General features: G+C 49.0%; 1 protein-coding gene across 1 annotated transcript in view; it reads left to right on the top strand.

Annotated features, from left to right (window-relative positions):
* Positions 1-12293: 12293 nt before the first annotated feature.
* CELSR1 (cadherin EGF LAG seven-pass G-type receptor 1) overlaps positions 12294-16612 on the top strand; it is a 178099-nt gene continuing 173780 nt past the window's right edge. Inside the window, exon 1 of the mRNA XM_068930868.1 lies at positions 12294-15480. Within this exon, the coding sequence (XP_068786969.1) occupies positions 12294-15480 (3187 nt within the window). The remainder of the gene's footprint in view (positions 15481-16612) is intronic.

Here is a 16612-nt window from a genome sequence, read left to right as displayed (position 1 = left end):
AGCCAAAAATATGAATACCCAGGCAGTATCCTCAGTGAAGAGGAGTTACAGCTGGAGCCCTATAGCAATATATGCTAGGGCTGCACATATCCAACTGAAACTGGTACGGAAAAAACACAGCCATTAACCTAGACAGCAAATTATTGAAGGGGGGATATGATAGATGCCTATGAAGTCCTCAGAGGCCTGAAGAAAGCAAGCAGAGAGTGCCGTGCCTTCCCAGCTGGAGGAAAAGCTAGAGGTGTCTAACCAACCGAGCTGGCGATGGGTGGTGGCGAGCAAAAGGAACGGCTTCTTCCCACCCCAGGCTGTTGCAGAACCACTTACCGGAGGCTGTCGAAGTTTACAGGGCTCAGAAAGCAGCCAGACAAATTTGGGGGAGACAAGTCCATTTAGCACTACTGAAAATAAAGACACCTTTTCTGGTCAGGAAGACTTTGAACTACAGGTCTTTGCAGTTTGAGAGCACCCTGGGGAAGCACCCACTGCCTGCGTGTCCTGTTCTTATGCTCTCCCTGCAGGAGACAGGCGGCCCTTTGGTCTACTCATTCTTAATTTGTTTGTATTACTCAGATCCAGCACCTTCCACATTTGAGGAACACCCGAATGCCTATTAAGCATTTGCAGGAGCACATAACCTGCTATATTATATTTGTAGCCTCAACAGGAGATGTTAGTCTAAAGGGTCCAGATAGGGAGGGAGAAAAAAAAGCCAGAAAAGCCTCAACTAAATGTGACAGGTAGCTAAAATCATTTCCATGGCTGAGTCCACAGTGCACAACAAGTTGCTGACTGACAAATTGCAACACATTCCCATGCCTTTCAGCAAAACTGTAATACGGGTAGTTGTATAAGTGAACACTGGGAAGTAGTGAAATGCCAGGATTAAGCTTGCATCTTCACCCCATTGCAGAATATAAGGTTTGAAACTGCCCTTTGTTGTGCTTATAATCCTTGGTTGCACTGGCTTTCATTTCTTGAACAAACTGCAGTTGTTCTGGGAGTGAAAACTTTTGTATCATAATATCTGAACTTTAGGAGGCTACGTAGCATGCATGCTGTAACTCTGACATTGCTTAGCTCTTGAGCGCTTGACTTTGCAATGGCAATAACGTTCATTTAGTTTGGTCTGTGTGTTCACTTTTGTGTGAGTAATTAATAGGAAGCATCTCTAAAATCAGTAGCACTTTACATTTGTTCTCCTTTTGAGATGACTTTCCTTTATCAAACCTAGCATGGTGCAAGTCGCCTGCTCTCTTACTGCAAGGAGAGGTGAAGGCTACGACGTACATACGCCCCGACCCTTTGAAAGGCAGGTTCCCCCTGGGTCCTTTCAGTCGGACTGCGTCTTGGTGTGTTCAGCATTCCCACGGCGGTGAAACCCTGAGCACGGCCCACACTGTACGCTGGAGTTTGGCTGGCTCAGCCTGAAGGATACTGAGCATCCCTTCCTGGGCTCCCCTCGACCCAAGGGCACGTGGCTAGGTGGGGAGCCCTTGTAGCCCTAATTACATGGCCAAAATTGATAGCATCAATAGCAAGGAGATATGCTGATGGGTGCCAGAAAAACTCTTGCAATGAGAGCAATTTATCGGATATCCATCCAAAGCAGGGAAAGTGGGATCAGACCCTCCTGCAGAGAACACATCAGTCATGATTATCGCGGCCCTACATATCTCACTTTACAAAACTGTTAACAGACAATTCAGCAATCTAAATAAACACTGCAGTGAGAACTATGGGAGAGGCCTGCGCAGTGCTGGAGCGTAGGTAGACGTGCCAGCTGCTCCGAATCAGAGCGCCAGTGGTGCGTGGCTGCAAGCCCCTTCCCCAAAGCCATACCAGGGCCAGGGATTCAGACTCAGTGGAGATGGAAAACTCACAGAAAAATGCTCCAGTAGGAGCCACATCTCTTGGATCATCCTGCCATCCCCTCTGACATCCACAAGAAACCTCTGTATTGGTACTGGGAATGGGTAGACCAGTGATGAAGAAAAAACAGGGACATTAAGATACTAGACAGCTTTTTTGGCACTTCCAGGTTTCAATGGATCAGTATCACAGGAGGCAGGACTGGCTTGGCCCAAACTGCCCACAAAACACTGAGAGCTATCCCAAGAAACTCTGTACCAGGAAGGAAGCCCACCAAGGTGTGACATTATGGCCATTTTCCAGTTTGCAGTCAGTTTATACTGCAGTGTTATATCTCAATAAGTCCTAAGAGAGGTCTGTGGAAGATAAGGCCAGAGGAGAGGGAATGTTGACCAGTGAGTGATCCCTTGCAGTATTCGCTTTCCTTCTTATCCCCACATCAATAATTCACCTTGCACTATCTTTCTTGCCCTGTTTTTGTCCTGCCCCTTGTCCCCTATTCACTATCTTGTCTTTTCTGTGTGCTTTGAGTCCTGGCCCTGACCCAGACCCTGCGCACAGTAGGCCAAATTCTGCTTTCAGTTATTCCTGTGATTTAAGAAGATTTGCTGGATTAGGCTGAATTTGGCTCCATTAGCTTGATCAGTGTAACAGGGTGGATACAGAAGCAGAGATTTTCCAAAATGCAGTCTGTGCTGCATTTTGACGGAAAAAAATTGCATAATCTCATCAAAACCAAAATGTTCCTCAACAGAAGGAGCAATGAACGCAGGGCAAAGAAACACTTCACAAAGTAACAAGCAGAAAATGTGACAAACAGCAGGTCCCTCTGCAGCACAGGATTAGGAGAAAAATGCTGCAGAGCTCATGTGGGAATAGAGGTTACATTTAACGTACGCTAATGGCCACCAAGTTCCCACCTAATGTATTAGTATGGCTGACCCCTTCTCAGCGCTGAACAAATGTTCTCAAAAGTTATAGCACTTAACTTCCCTTCACCCCCTTTCCCAGGAAGCAACCCAGTACTGTCCAACAGTTTCCACCCATGAGAGATCCAGCATCCCAGCACTGCTTCCCATGAACCACCCAGCCCCCTTCTCTTCCCCATATGAAACCCCTGCCTGGGCTAACAGCATGGTTTGCTTGTTAAAAGTTTCAGAATAAGCCAGTTTTGATAGCCTTCTTCATCAGTGACAGTGGCAGCTGCAGGAATATTTTTAGTTCTGAGTCTCTCAGCCTCTTCATAGTTCAAAAAATATTTCATTTTTTGCACAGTGGGTGGAAATGGAGATTAGTACTTCCTAATGCTACAGCCATGCTCCCTGGACGAGCAGCAGAGATGATGGTGGGAGTCCCTACAGCGTGCAAAAGCAAAGGGCACTTTGCGTTTTCCTGAAGTGACAATGACAGAAGGTGCAGATAATTGTAGAAAAAGCATCTAGCTGCTACGTTGCAGATACCAGTAAGAATTTTTACAGATTTTTTGCACCTGAAAGTGTATTTTTTTCCCCTTAAGGACAGAGAAACCGTTCAAGCCAAGCGTTTACCTTGGTGGATCAGATCTGGAGTAGCAGGCAGGATGGATATGGTGTTTTTTTTGTCTCTGCAGAGTGCTGCTGGGCACTGCATTAACTGTGTTGTTTATTGGGGAATTGCCACTCCAGTAAGAGTGATGGTGAGATTCGAAAACAAAAAGGCTCTCTGAGAAGAAGTCCTGTGTGATTCTCTTCTTCTTGAGGCATGTGAGACCAGATCCTTATACGCAGTCTGTCAGGCCATGGAAAAAATGGCTTGTCAGCAGTGATGGGGACAGAGCACAAGGCTGACACTGTAATGACCTTCCCATTTCCCCAGACTGCGCAACCTATGATTATTCTTGTCCTCTTTCCTCGCTATAGCTTCCTGGCTAGAAAGTCTCAAGTTCAGGATGTTTCTGGGAATATCAGAGAATATAAGAAATGACCGGTGGCCACACCTGAGTAAGGACCCTATCTCCTTGTTTCCACGCTGCACATCCTCCTGCAGTCAGTGCAGAGCTGCAAAGGGGCTCTAGGCTCTGCAAATAGGGCTGACCAATTTTACTTAAAAGAAGAATTTGGAAAGCTTCCCAGATTATAATTACCTATATATAAATATAATGATAATTATGCTACCTAACTGAGACCTCAGAGCACAGAGCTGACGAGTGATGACAGCTAAATTCATTAGCGGTGCAAAGGTTCTTCCTCTCTTTTATGAAACAATATTGAGTGATCTCTCAAGAAACCCAGCAGCGAGAGACGGGACTTGCAGAATATGTACTGAGCCTGAGAGAGGTGAAGCTGCTGGAAAGGTAGGACAACTGACCCTCCACAGAAAGAGCCTTGGTGGTATAGAGGAACAGAAGAGTGGACAGTTAAAAGGCTGGGCTTTGAAAATGCAATACATTTCATCCATTGGAAGTGAAACGTAACTTATTGCTTCATCTATACTAGTAAATAAGTCAGGGCAGGGCCTGCTCTTTGATGTGGGAGCCAACGGGCACAGCTTGGCTCACACCCAGGGACAAACTCTTTCACCTTACCCAAAGCATGCAGGGCAACCACGTCCACACGGTTCCCTGGGGCCAGCCCTTGGAAGACGCTGACCCCGTGTGCTTGGTGTGTCTGGCAGAGACATGGGGCAAAGCTCACCCTCAGAGCACGCAACGCTGGTCAAACACCATCACCACGTCCTGAGCCCTGTCCTGCATGGTTTAAGGGGCAACCACAGACATCCGGTGCACCCAGGCAGCTCCAGCAGACCCAGGGGCGTCTCCAGCACATGTCAACCACCACCGGGCCACAGAAAATACCACCCGGCACTGACAGCACTGAGGTGACCACTGCTTGTGCACATCCATCCCAGAGAATGCCTGAAGTGAGGCTCGTCACTGCCTTCCCGATGGTTTTCAAAAGAATTGTGTACCCTGGCTTTTCAAGCACCTATTTTTTTACATTCAGAAGTGGCAAGCCTCAGTGAAGATGATGGACACTCAGCAGTATGTGACTAAATGCATCTACGAGAAAAAATGACTCTTTTTAGGCTTATTGGAAAAGAATGAAAAGTGGTTGTGGTACAAAGTGTGCTTCCAGCCCCGGACTAGAAACCAGGGCAGAATCTTCCCATAGAACTCTTGGTAGGAAATAACACTAAGAAAGAGGAGGAAATAGCGTTAGCCATAATGCATCATGTGCAGAAAATATAGTGATTAAGAGAGGTACTGAACACCTCCATGTCACACATTCCCAGACTTTTTGCTGAGACAGCCACAAAGTCTCAAGGAGTGTTGCTGTCAAGCTGCTACCCTGACATCATATTCCCAGGCTAAGCATTTCAGTTTATTTTATTATTATTTTTCCAACAGTTCAACTAATCCCCCGCCTGAAAGTGTTTCATTACTGTGATGTGCTTCCTCCCATGAGAGACTGAAATATGCATTCAAGCCTTTGAATGTAATTGAACTTCTGGAAAAAAAAAACAGTCCCGACCAATTTAATGGTGTTCTTGCTTTCACTCTGTCTTCTTGCCTACCCATGTTATTTAGGTACTTTTTTATAAGAGTTATCAGAAACTCCCTAGCTGATTTTTCTCTAAAATGCAGTCCTGCTAAGTGACCACTGCACTGTCCGAGAAGTCGAAGAGCAAACTATTACCTTTCAGATATCACACTGCAACTGCAAAATTATGACCAATTTTCCTGCTCTCAGCAGCAGGGGATCCTGACTTTCTGCTTTCAGAGCTGCAGCCTGACACGCTCGCGCAGTACCGCCTTCGCCCCTGCTCCTGCTCACTTCAGACCTTCCCCTTCCTCGCCGTCACATGAAGACTGCTGTGCCGGAGGAGCCGGGCCCGGGCGCGAGGAGCTCATGTAACGGGGGCTCCACGGGCTCAGGTACAAAGCAGCTGCTCCCTGCCTCCGGAAGAGAGATGAACAGAAAAGTGGCAAAGAAAGAGTGTCGTTTTTACCAAAATAGTCAGGATAGTCGAATCTAACACTATTTTGGGAGACTTGAAGAAGAATCTCGTGCTGCTGAGAGAGTGGGCAGTACAATGTAAGACGGCACTCTGGGCTCATAGGCACAAAGTCATGTCAACGGGGGTGGGGAGAACCCTAACCCCACCTCTATATACTGCGTAAAATGTTCAGAAAAGATTAGTTCACTCCGGAAAAATGATTTTGGAATCATTCTAACGCCTAGAAGACAGCATTTCAGTACTAAATAGGTGCCAAAAGGATAAATAGAGCATTAGGAATTATTAGGGGAGAAATGGAGAGCAACAGCAAAAAAAACGCATCCTGCCAGCGTGGCTACACCACGGTTACGACGTGCAGCCCTGCCATCGCTTCCTCTCTCCCCTCTGGGAGTCTGCTTCACCGGCAGGAGCATCTCCGTGTCAGTGCTTGGACCCTAACGTTCAGTCTACATGGTTCCCCTCTTACATTTCATCCCACTGCTGCTAACGCTTCTGCTCATGCTGCCATCCGTAACTGCTCCTTGGTGCCTATGCCTTCCGATATTTGCAGAGTGGTGTTAGACCCCGCTCCTGTCCAGTCCCTAAACTGCCTCTTAGCCAAGCTAGTCTCTCTTTTGCACTCTTTTCTTATTAATTAGTCCCTAAATCCCCCTGATTAAATAACTGAGGCCAGCAAAGCAGGCAAAACTGCCATGCTGCGCCTTTATTTTGGTGGGCTGGCAGAAGGGACCGTTCCTTTCAGAAAACTCACCTGAATCTCTTGGACAAGGCCAAGAAAATTGATTTTTTTCTGTTTGTGCAATATTTGTCTGTATAATGGAGGACTTCATGGTGAGAGTCTGAGAGAGAGAGGGAACAGGTGAATCCTAACAAAACTTGCTGTTGTTGCTTTGAAACAATGAAGGGTAACTTCCAAGGGATTTTGTTTCAGCTACTTCCTCACTTAAATACATAAGAGAGAGCTGACAAGAAAAGAAACCCACAGAGATCTATAGATCTGGGCTTTCTACACTGCTTATTTGAATTGGAACATATTTTGATATAATATTTCAGTACAGAGCTTTTGTAGGACTACGTTTATGATGCACGAGCATTTGCAGTGCTTCACTTTTCCCGTAAATAAAAGTTGAGCCATATTCAGATTTTATTTGCTCTTAGCCAAGTGCAATTTCTGTGCATGAAAATTGCTCCTCTATTGGTTTATTTGTCTACTTGCAGGTTTTAACTTGTTGAATTTTTAGCTACTATAAGTGAAGAGAAAAAATACCAACCATATTTAGAGTGAGGAAATTCACAGGCAGTGTTTGAGAAGGGTGGAGCTGAGCTCCTTAGGGTAAATCATAAGTAGATGGGATTAAGTGTAAGGAAATAAACAAGTTACAACACCAAATGGCTCCTATCTCCACAGAAGATTTTAAAAGAAGCAACACCATGACTGGTTAAAACAAGCTCACCGTTTAAGAACTCTAAATTGTTTCTTCTCTTACTACCTAATAGCAGCTACATACAGCCAAGGAGCCTTGAACATGATCCTGGCAAGAAGGATTCCAGCAGTTTGGAATCTGTTCTTGGCTTTGCGAATAATTAATGTTAGCAATAAAAGTACTTTCTGAAACCTTTCCAAACCTGTGTGGTTCCTGTAATAGGTGAAGGGTCAGATTGCATCTTACGGAGCTCAAGCTAATTCTCCATTCTTAAAATAAACGCCGATGAAACGTGTGAAAAAATATAGTGACTTTTGCTCAAGGTTTCTTGGGTTGCAAATGAGACAGATTCATGCGCAAATTACAAGTCCAGGTACCTGTTCACATAGCAACCTTTTATCATGCTTCTTTCCAGTGATTATGATGATTGCCTACAATTTTGTTTTCATCTAATTCAAACTTGCTAGAGTGATCCTGGACTAGCTGCTTTGCCGGGGCGCCCACTGAGGCCCCTGAGCGAGCCGGCACACGGCGCCATGCCAGGTCCCACGCTGCGCTGCTTTGGGCAGAGCGTGACGTGGGACACCCGCCGTGGGGCCGGAGCTTGGGGCATAAGGAGCATCAAAATCATGGAGGCTAGCTGGGCTGCATGGCACAACGACTTTTCTCCCCTGGGGCCAGACCAGGCTGCCGTGGGTGGTGGGAGGTGCTGCGGGTCTCACGTCCCACCGCGGCCCGTCCCAACACCTACCTCAGCATTTTGTTCACTTTCCTAGACATGAGCTGCAGAGCATGAGCCGCGCAGTCCATGCCTCACCTAGCACATCTAGGAAATCCTCTTAGTTTGTCTCTCCCTTTTTTTATTGAACTCTGAGATCACAGGAGACTGGTGTCAGCTGGTGTGGCAGTGCCACGCAAGGAGCAGACACAGCCCTGCGGGTCTGAAGTGACAGGACCCAGCACAGGGAGCCTAAAACACTTGCAAGTTATTTGTTATTCAAGTTTTCTCAGCTCTAATGTGTTGCTAGTTTTCTTGAAATTATGGATAATAAATCACGTTCTCCTTCAGAACCTAGTTTTGTTCAATTTTAATGTATGGCACAAAACTCCTGTTTTCTTTCCAGGTGTTGGAAAATTGGAAGGTTGAGAAATAAAGTGTGGTTAAAGGCTGCTTTATTGTTGGCTGTTGTGGTTGTTCAGATTATTTTCTTAAAGTGTTACTTTAGCAGGAATAGAGCACTGGTACACTTGTGAAGTCAATAAATGTATTTATGAACACATTACATACATAAATTCATATTTAACACTATATATATACGTCTTGTTCAATATTGCATAGATGATATGTATGTGTGTGTGTCCATGCAACACAGATTTCATACATATACATATATGCATAAAATTTGTATTGCATGGATGTTTAAATTTGAACACAACTTTTCTTCTCATGTGCAAAAAAACCACAAACAAGAATTTAGAAGAGAAAAACACCGTTTTTTGTGGTGGAGGGAAGCTTGTTCATCATCTGTTTATGATATAATTGAAAAAGCCTATTACAAAAGGATTTTTGTCACTTTTTTATTCTCAGAAGTGAAGCATTCGCAATACTATCTTACTGAACATCAATTCTTAAGCTTTTCTTTAAAGGTCTGAAGGGCTGAGAGGAGAGAAGCCCAGGTGTCTTCCAAGCCTTCTTTAGCAAAGACGGATGTTACGCTGAAACACTTCATTTCCAGACTTAAAAATACTACCACATCTAGACACAGGCAAATCTAACTCCGTATTTCTTTTTCTCTGGGTTAGAGATGTTACAGTAGAATTTAAACTAAGGAAATTAATTCTGCATGATCCTTTGCACTGTTCAGAAGGCTCCCTGACCTTGTAAACTTAGTGTTTTAAGAAAATCCCTTGAAGTTTAATTTTTTCTGCGTAGCTGAGCTCTGAATGGACCTGGGTAGTAACACTATCCCGGCTTTTGTTTGATTTTTTACCTTCTTGCTTTTATTTTAAAATCACTTTGGAAAGAAACTTGAAATGCTTCACCCCCAGACAAGTTGAAACAGCATTTTTCGAACTGTGAAATGAATATGTCATCGATTGGTACCACGAAAACAAAGGATTAGACAAAACCTCGCCCACTTGTGTATTTTTATGGAAATCACCCTTCTTTTTGAGACAGATGTGATTTCTTGTATAAATAAGGGCAGCATACAGCAGAAAGTCAAAGACAGTATCTAATTTTCTCTGAAAGATCACCGTTCACTGAAAACTTGCCAGTTAAAACACCAGACAAATGTAATTCTGGCTTTCATCCCCACCTTGAGTTTCCTTCACCAGCTGTTTGGTGTGGCCAATATATTTTTTTTTTTTTGCCTCTTCTGGAAACAAGAGCCAGAGGAACAGCAGCAAAAACTGATCATCCCAGACCCTATTTCCGACCAAGCGGGGACCTCAGTTTCTACAGAGAGACGCGTTTAACAGGAGCGATACTGAAAGAGGTGCAAGACATCACAGAGGTGCTGTGTCTGAAAACGGACTCGAGCAGCCAATGCGTTTTCTAAATAACCTACTCTTTTCACTCGGGCAGCGAGTCATCCCTGTATTTGAATACAAGCAAAATATTTACATTTTTAGGGTAAAATAATACGGCAGGTGGTGTAACACGTGAAAGGACTTGGGAACAACAGGGACGGTGTAGTTAATGAGAATACAGTAAAACTCATCAGACAAACAAGACAAAACGAACGGCTCAGCAAGCGGCTCCGAGAAAACGGCAGACGAGTCATACAAACAGGAGCGCGACGGAGGATTCGGCGTAACTACGCACATAACCGGTTTCATACAAACGCTTTTACAAGCTCTTCCCCCTCCTCTTCACGCAATAAAATGGAGAGGAAAAAAAAGCATTGTAATTGGCAAAACGTAGAGATAAGTGAGAAAAACAGGGACTGAAACTAGGAGCTTTTGTGCAGACCCCATGTTAATATTGTCATGATTTGCAACAACCACAATGAGGGTAAGTTGCCTGATTTTTGTGAGTATAAAACAGACCACCACATTCACTCAAACTCAGTAATGGGGAGGTTATATTTAATTTTTTTTAAATCTATTTCCTTCCTCTTCCCTTTGATGAACTATTTAATTTCATCAGAGCATCTGAAAATGTAACTGAACTTCCATATTCCATAAAAAAGCAATCTAGCAGGGTAGGGCTGGATCAGCTAAACAGCTTCTAAAACTTCCGTTCAAAAAACTTCCCTCCCCCTTGTTCAGACATATTGGCAATAACCTTTTTTTCCCCCCCCTTGAAACAATGCCGCTCCAGGGACGAGAGCAGTTCTAAGAACGTGCTTTTTCATAGTCTTCGTGCAGATGCTGAAGAGACTATCCTGACAGTAACAGCTTTCCCTAAACGCTGCCTTCCAGCTTATACAAGGCACGGCATGTTACAAAATCCTGGAATGGAACATTTTGTGGCTTATTGCTCATGACCTGCTGGTCTTCTTAATATGTGTAGAAAGCATCGTTACAGACTAGCAGTCATGCTTTGCGACTAATGGTGTGATGCCCACCGAGGGCAGGCAATCCCTGCCTTTCTCATTTTGCAAGCGCAGTCGGTTCGCTGCGCGCGCCGCAGGCCGCGCGGCTCCCAGCGCGGTGTCCCCACTTCTCGCCTCACCCACAAGAGGACACTGCAGCTGCAGGGATGAACACCAGTGCAGCGCAGAAATAAAAAAAGGCTCAAAATGATATAAAGCATTTATCATCACCTCCCGGAATAGACATCATAATCACCAGTGAGATAGTTAAAGGAGGGGTTTGGCTTTGCTTCGCCCCACAAAACTACCCAAGTTTGCATTTTGTATACAATTGTTTGCTGGTGCCCCAAAGAAATCTTTAATTCAAGGCTCCGGACTTTACCTGATATTGTGCATAGCGCAGAGCAAAGCGTGAGCATGTCAGCAAAGAGTAGACGCTGGGACACGCTGCACTGTTAAAGTAAGGCAGAAAACTTTCACAGCCTAACTTGGATCGGTGGGGGAAACCCAGATCTGGGGGGAAAACTGTGACTACAGTTTTCTGAAAAGGAATCTTACTTTTTTTTTTCTCGCAGGAAATAATAAAAAAAGAAGTATTTTAAATTCACTTTAGTTTTGTTTTGGACGGCAAAACCCGAGAAGGCAGCTAAAATCAGGTGCCCGCTGCTTGCGAAAGCGGATGAAAGCTACCGGAGGGCCCCGGGCGCCTTCTGGCCGCGCTGCCGCTGCGGAGCCGGGGCGCTCCGGCCGCCGCACCTGCCCCGCGCGGCCCCCGCGGGCCCCCGCGGGCCGGGGGCGGCCCGGTCCCGCCGCCGCCCGGGCGGGGCCGGGCGGGGCGGCCGGAGACCCCGCCCCGGGCAGCGCCCCCGCGCCGCCAGCCGCCGAGCGGGGCCGCAGCGACGGGGCGGCCGCGCCGTGTCGCCGCCGTCCGCGGGGGCGAGCCACGCGGGACCGCGCCGCCCGGGTGCCGGCCCCCGCCGAGAGGGCGCCGCGGCCGGGCCGGGCGCTGCGCGCCGAGGGGGACGTGCCGTGCGGCGGAGGGTGACTTTCTCTCTTTTCTTTCTTTCTTTCTTTCTTTCTTTTTTTTTTTTTTTTTGGAGAAAGAGACGAGCAGCAGGTTTATGCTAATCACCCTCTCGGGAGCAGCAGTGGGAGGAGGAGGAGGAGGAGGAGGAGGAGGAGAGGAGCCATTTTGAACTCACTTCAAAGTTTAAGGTGGAAAAGTTGGAGCTCTCCAGCGCGGTGCCCGGGGATGGTGCCCGCAGCGGGGCTGTGAGCCGGCGGCGGCGACGCGCGGAGAGCCAAGCGGCGGCGGCGGCGGCGGCGGCGAGGGCAGGGCGGGGCAGGGCAGCGAGGGCCCCGGCGCAGCTGCTCATGGACGAGGGCGGGTGAGCAGCCCGGCGGGGTGGATGGATTGTGCGGGAGCCCTCTGCCCGGGATCGCTGCCTCGTGAGCGCTGGAGATGCCGCGGCTGTCGGCGGCCGCCGCCTGCGTGTCCTGGGCCGCGCTGCTCTGCGCGCTGGGGCGGGCGGGCGGCGGGGAGCCGCGGCCGCCCCGCACCGCTCCGCTCCTCCACCTGCCCCCGGGCGCCGCCGGGCGCTGCGGCGCCGCCGAGCCGCCGCCGCTGCCCCCGCCGCCGCCGCCGCCGCCCGCGGGGCGCCTGAAGGCGGCGGCCGCCCCGCTCCGCCCGCCCCGGGGGGACGGCGGGCCGCTGCCGGCGGCGGGGGGCGGCCGGCCCTGCCCGCGGCGCGGCCGGCGGCCGGCGGCCGGGGAGCCCCCGGGGCCAGCGGGGGCCGGCGGCGGGCGGAGGGGAGCCCGGCGGCCCCGGAGCCCGAACAGCCCCCCGCAGTTCCAGCTGCCCAGCTACCAGGTCTCCATCCCCGAGAACGAGCCGGCCGGCACGGCGGTGATCGCGCTGCGGGCGCAGGACCCCGACGAGGGAGAGGCCGGCCGCCTGGCGTACTCCATGGAGGCGCTCTTCGACGAGCGCTCCAACGACTACTTCTCCATCGACCCCCAGACGGGCAGCGTGGTCACCACCCGCAGCCTGGACCGGGAGACGAAGGACACCCACGTGCTCAAAGTGACCGCATCTGACCACGGCTCCCCGCGCCGTCGCTCGGCCACCACCTATCTGACGGTGACTGTGAGCGACACCAACGACCACGAGCCAGTGTTTGAACAGCCCGAGTACCGGGAGAGCATCCGGGAGAACCTGGAGGTGGGTTATGAGGTGCTGACTATCCGTGCCACCGATGGGGACGCCCCAGCCAATGCCAACATGCTTTACCGTCTGCTGGAGCCGGGAGCTGGCGATGGCGTCTTTGAGATTGACCCACGCTCTGGGGTCGTGAGGACCCGAGCCCTGGTGGACCGCGAGGAGGTTTCTGACTACCACCTGGTGGTGGAAGCTAATGACCAGGGCAAGGACCCAGGACCTCGCAGTGCCACAGCTATGGTGCACATCACTGTGGAGGATGAGAACGACAACTACCCTCAGTTCAGTGAGAAGCGCTACCTGGTCCAGGTGCCAGAGGATGCCCCAGTGAACAGTCAGATACTGCAGGTGCAGGCCACTGATCGGGACCGGGGCAGCAACGCCCAGGTGCACTACAGCATTGTGAGCGGCAACCTGAAAGGTCAGTTCTACATCCACTCTTTCTCTGGTGCCATCGACCTGATCAACCCTCTGGATTATGAGACTATTCGGGAGTACACCCTGCGGATCAAAGCCCAAGATGGGGGCAGGCCTCCCTTAATCAACTCCAGTGGCATGGTGTCAGTGCAAGTCGTGGATGTGAATGACAACGCCCCCATCTTTGTCAGCACTCCCTTCCAGGCCACAGTCCTGGAGAACGTTCCTTTGGGCTACTCGGTGCTGCACATCCAGGCTGTGGATGCTGACTCTGGGGAGAACGCGCGCTTGGAGTACAAACTCATAGAGATGATATCACCTGCTGGAAGTGCTCCTGTAGCGGGTGACTCTGGGTTCCCTTTTCAGATCAACAATAGCACGGGATGGATCACAGTGTCGGCAGAGCTGGACCGAGAGACTGTAGAGAACTACCAGTTTGGGGTGGAGGCCAGGGACCATGGTGTGCCGGTCATGACCTCCTCAGCCAGTGTGTCCATCACGGTCCTGGATGTGAATGACAACAACCCTACCTTCACTGAGAAGGTGTATCACCTCAGACTGAATGAGGATGCAGCCGTGGGCAGCAGTGTCCTGACCCTGACAGCAGTGGACAGGGATGTCAACAGTGTTGTGACCTACCAGATCACCAGTGGCAACACCAGGAACCGTTTTGCCATCACCAGTCAGAGCGGAGGGGGACTGATCACCCTGGCCTTGCCCCTGGATTACAAGCAGGAAAGGCAGTATGTGCTCACAGTCACTGCCTCGGATGGCACTCGCTTTGACACCGTCCAGGTCTTCATCAATGTCACAGATGCCAACACGCATCGCCCAGTCTTCCAGAGCTCCCATTACACTGTGAGCATCAGTGAGGACAAGCCCATTGGCACCTCTATTGTCACCATCAGTGCCACCGATGAAGACACAGGGGAGAACGCGAGGATCACTTATATTTTGGATGATAACATCCCCCAGTTCCGCATCGACCCCGACACAGGCACCATCACCACCCTGATGGAGCTGGACTATGAGGACCAAGCCTCCTACACGTTGGCCATTACAGCCCATGACAACGGCATCCCCCAGAAGTCCGACACCACCTATGTCGAGATCCTCATCTTAGATGCCAACGACAACGCGCCCCGCTTCCTGCGCGACCGTTACCAGGGCTCGGTTTTTGAGGACGTGCCACTCTCCACGAGTGTACTGCAGCTGTCTGCTACGGACCGCGACTCAGGCCTCAATGGCCGTCTCCTCTATACATTCCAAGGCGGTGATGATGGAGATGGAGACTTCTACATTGAGCCCACTTCTGGGGTGATACGAACACTGCGCAAGCTTGACCGTGAGAACGTGGCTGTCTACAGCCTGCGGGCCTTTGCTGTAGACAGGGGTAGCCCCCCCTTGAAAGCCTCTGTGGATATCCAGGTGACTGTGCTGGACATCAATGACAACCCTCCTGTCTTTGAGAAGGATGAATTTGACATCTTTGTGGAGGAGAACAGCCCCGTGGGCTCTATTGTGGCACGGATTAGTGCAGCCGACCCTGACGAGGGAACCAACGCACAGATCATGTACCAGATTGTGGAGGGCAACATCCCTGAGGTCTTCCAGCTAGACTTGCTCAACGGTGACCTCACAGCCCTGATGGATCTGGATTATGAGAGCCGGACAGAGTACGTGATCGTGGTGCAGGCCACTTCTGCTCCTCTTGTCAGCCGAGCAACGGTACATATTCGCCTCCTGGATCAGAATGATAACCCACCTGTACTGCAGGACTTCCAGATCCTCTTCAACAACTACGTGACCAACAAGTCTAATAGCTTCCCCTCTGGCGTGATTGGCAAGATCCCAGCTCATGATCCTGATGTTTCTGACAGCCTGGCCTACACCTTTGTGCAAGGCAATGAATTAAACTTGCTCCTTTTGGACTCTGCCACTGGGGAACTGAAACTTAGTCGGGATCTGGACAACAACAGACCCCTGGAAGCCCTCATGAAAGTGTCAGTCTCAGGTAAGCAAGCGTACAGATATTAATAAAGTGCGTAGATCCGTTTGTTGGACCAGCGTGCTGGCGGTGGCAGAAGTAGGCTACATGCAGTTTAGTGTGCAGCCTTCAGTTTCCTGAGGCAGCAATTTATCTGTGAAATTCTTGGAGGGGAAGCACAAAAATGTGTCAAACCTATGTGCTGTGGGTTGAAATGGTGGTGTGTTGAAGCTGTTTAGTAAATGTGGATCACAAGTGTGTGCGGAAGGGAATATATTCCCTCAGTTTAGGTAGTACTTCGGTTGAAGCTTTCCTCATGTGATGCATAAAGCTAATAAATGACCTAACTTGCAAAGATGAAGGGAGTGCACTTCTCTGGTTGCCACGTTTTTAATGCTTAAACTTGCTATCAACACCACAGCCTTGGAGAGCTTTCCTCCGCTTTTATTTTTTCTTTTGTTAAAAAAAAAAAAAGTTGGGATTTTGTATTGGTTTCCTTTTTAACAACAAGATGTAGCTCATTTGTCTATTCCATTCTATATACTGGGAGATTTGGCTGATAAATCTTTAGCCTGCTCTGTTAGTGTGGACTGGGTAAATGCGAAGCTGGTGGAGCTGCACTTATCTGACAGGCACAACATTTGGCCTCTGGTTTGCGTTGCTGGTGTGTGTCTCTGTGGGAAATGCCTACTCTTAAAGCAGTGAGTTATAGCTGTGTAGTAGCTCTGCAACATAGCTAATTGCACTGGGGTTGCTTTGTTAGAACTAAGGGCAGATACTGGCCAAGTACAGCACCAAAATCAGCACTGAAAAATCTGCTGTTGGGGGTGGGCGAGAGGACTGGTGAGGCGGGTGTCATAGGATTAAATTACTTGAAAAATTGCATGCGTGTGCGAGGACTGTTTCTTCTGTAGACTGTTCAATATTATTCAATTTATACTCTTACATGTGCTCTTAGGAGATTATTTTTCTTCTGCTCAGTTGCTTGTTTATCATGGATTTACTTTTTATGTTTCTAATTGTGGCATCAGTCGTGCAATGAGTAATTTCCTTTGCAGGTGCCACTACACAAAGTTTACTGTGGACCTGATCCCATACTTCTGTTGACTTTCAGAGGTTATAACCAGATACATTCCTCTCCCCATCTCTGTGCAAGCAA

Source organism: Struthio camelus, chromosome 1, assembly GCF_040807025.1.
Source record: "Struthio camelus isolate bStrCam1 chromosome 1, bStrCam1.hap1, whole genome shotgun sequence".
NCBI lineage: Eukaryota > Metazoa > Chordata > Aves > Struthioniformes > Struthionidae > Struthio > Struthio camelus.
Note: the sequence above shows the minus strand (reverse complement) of the source record. Positions and strands in the feature narration are given on the sequence as shown.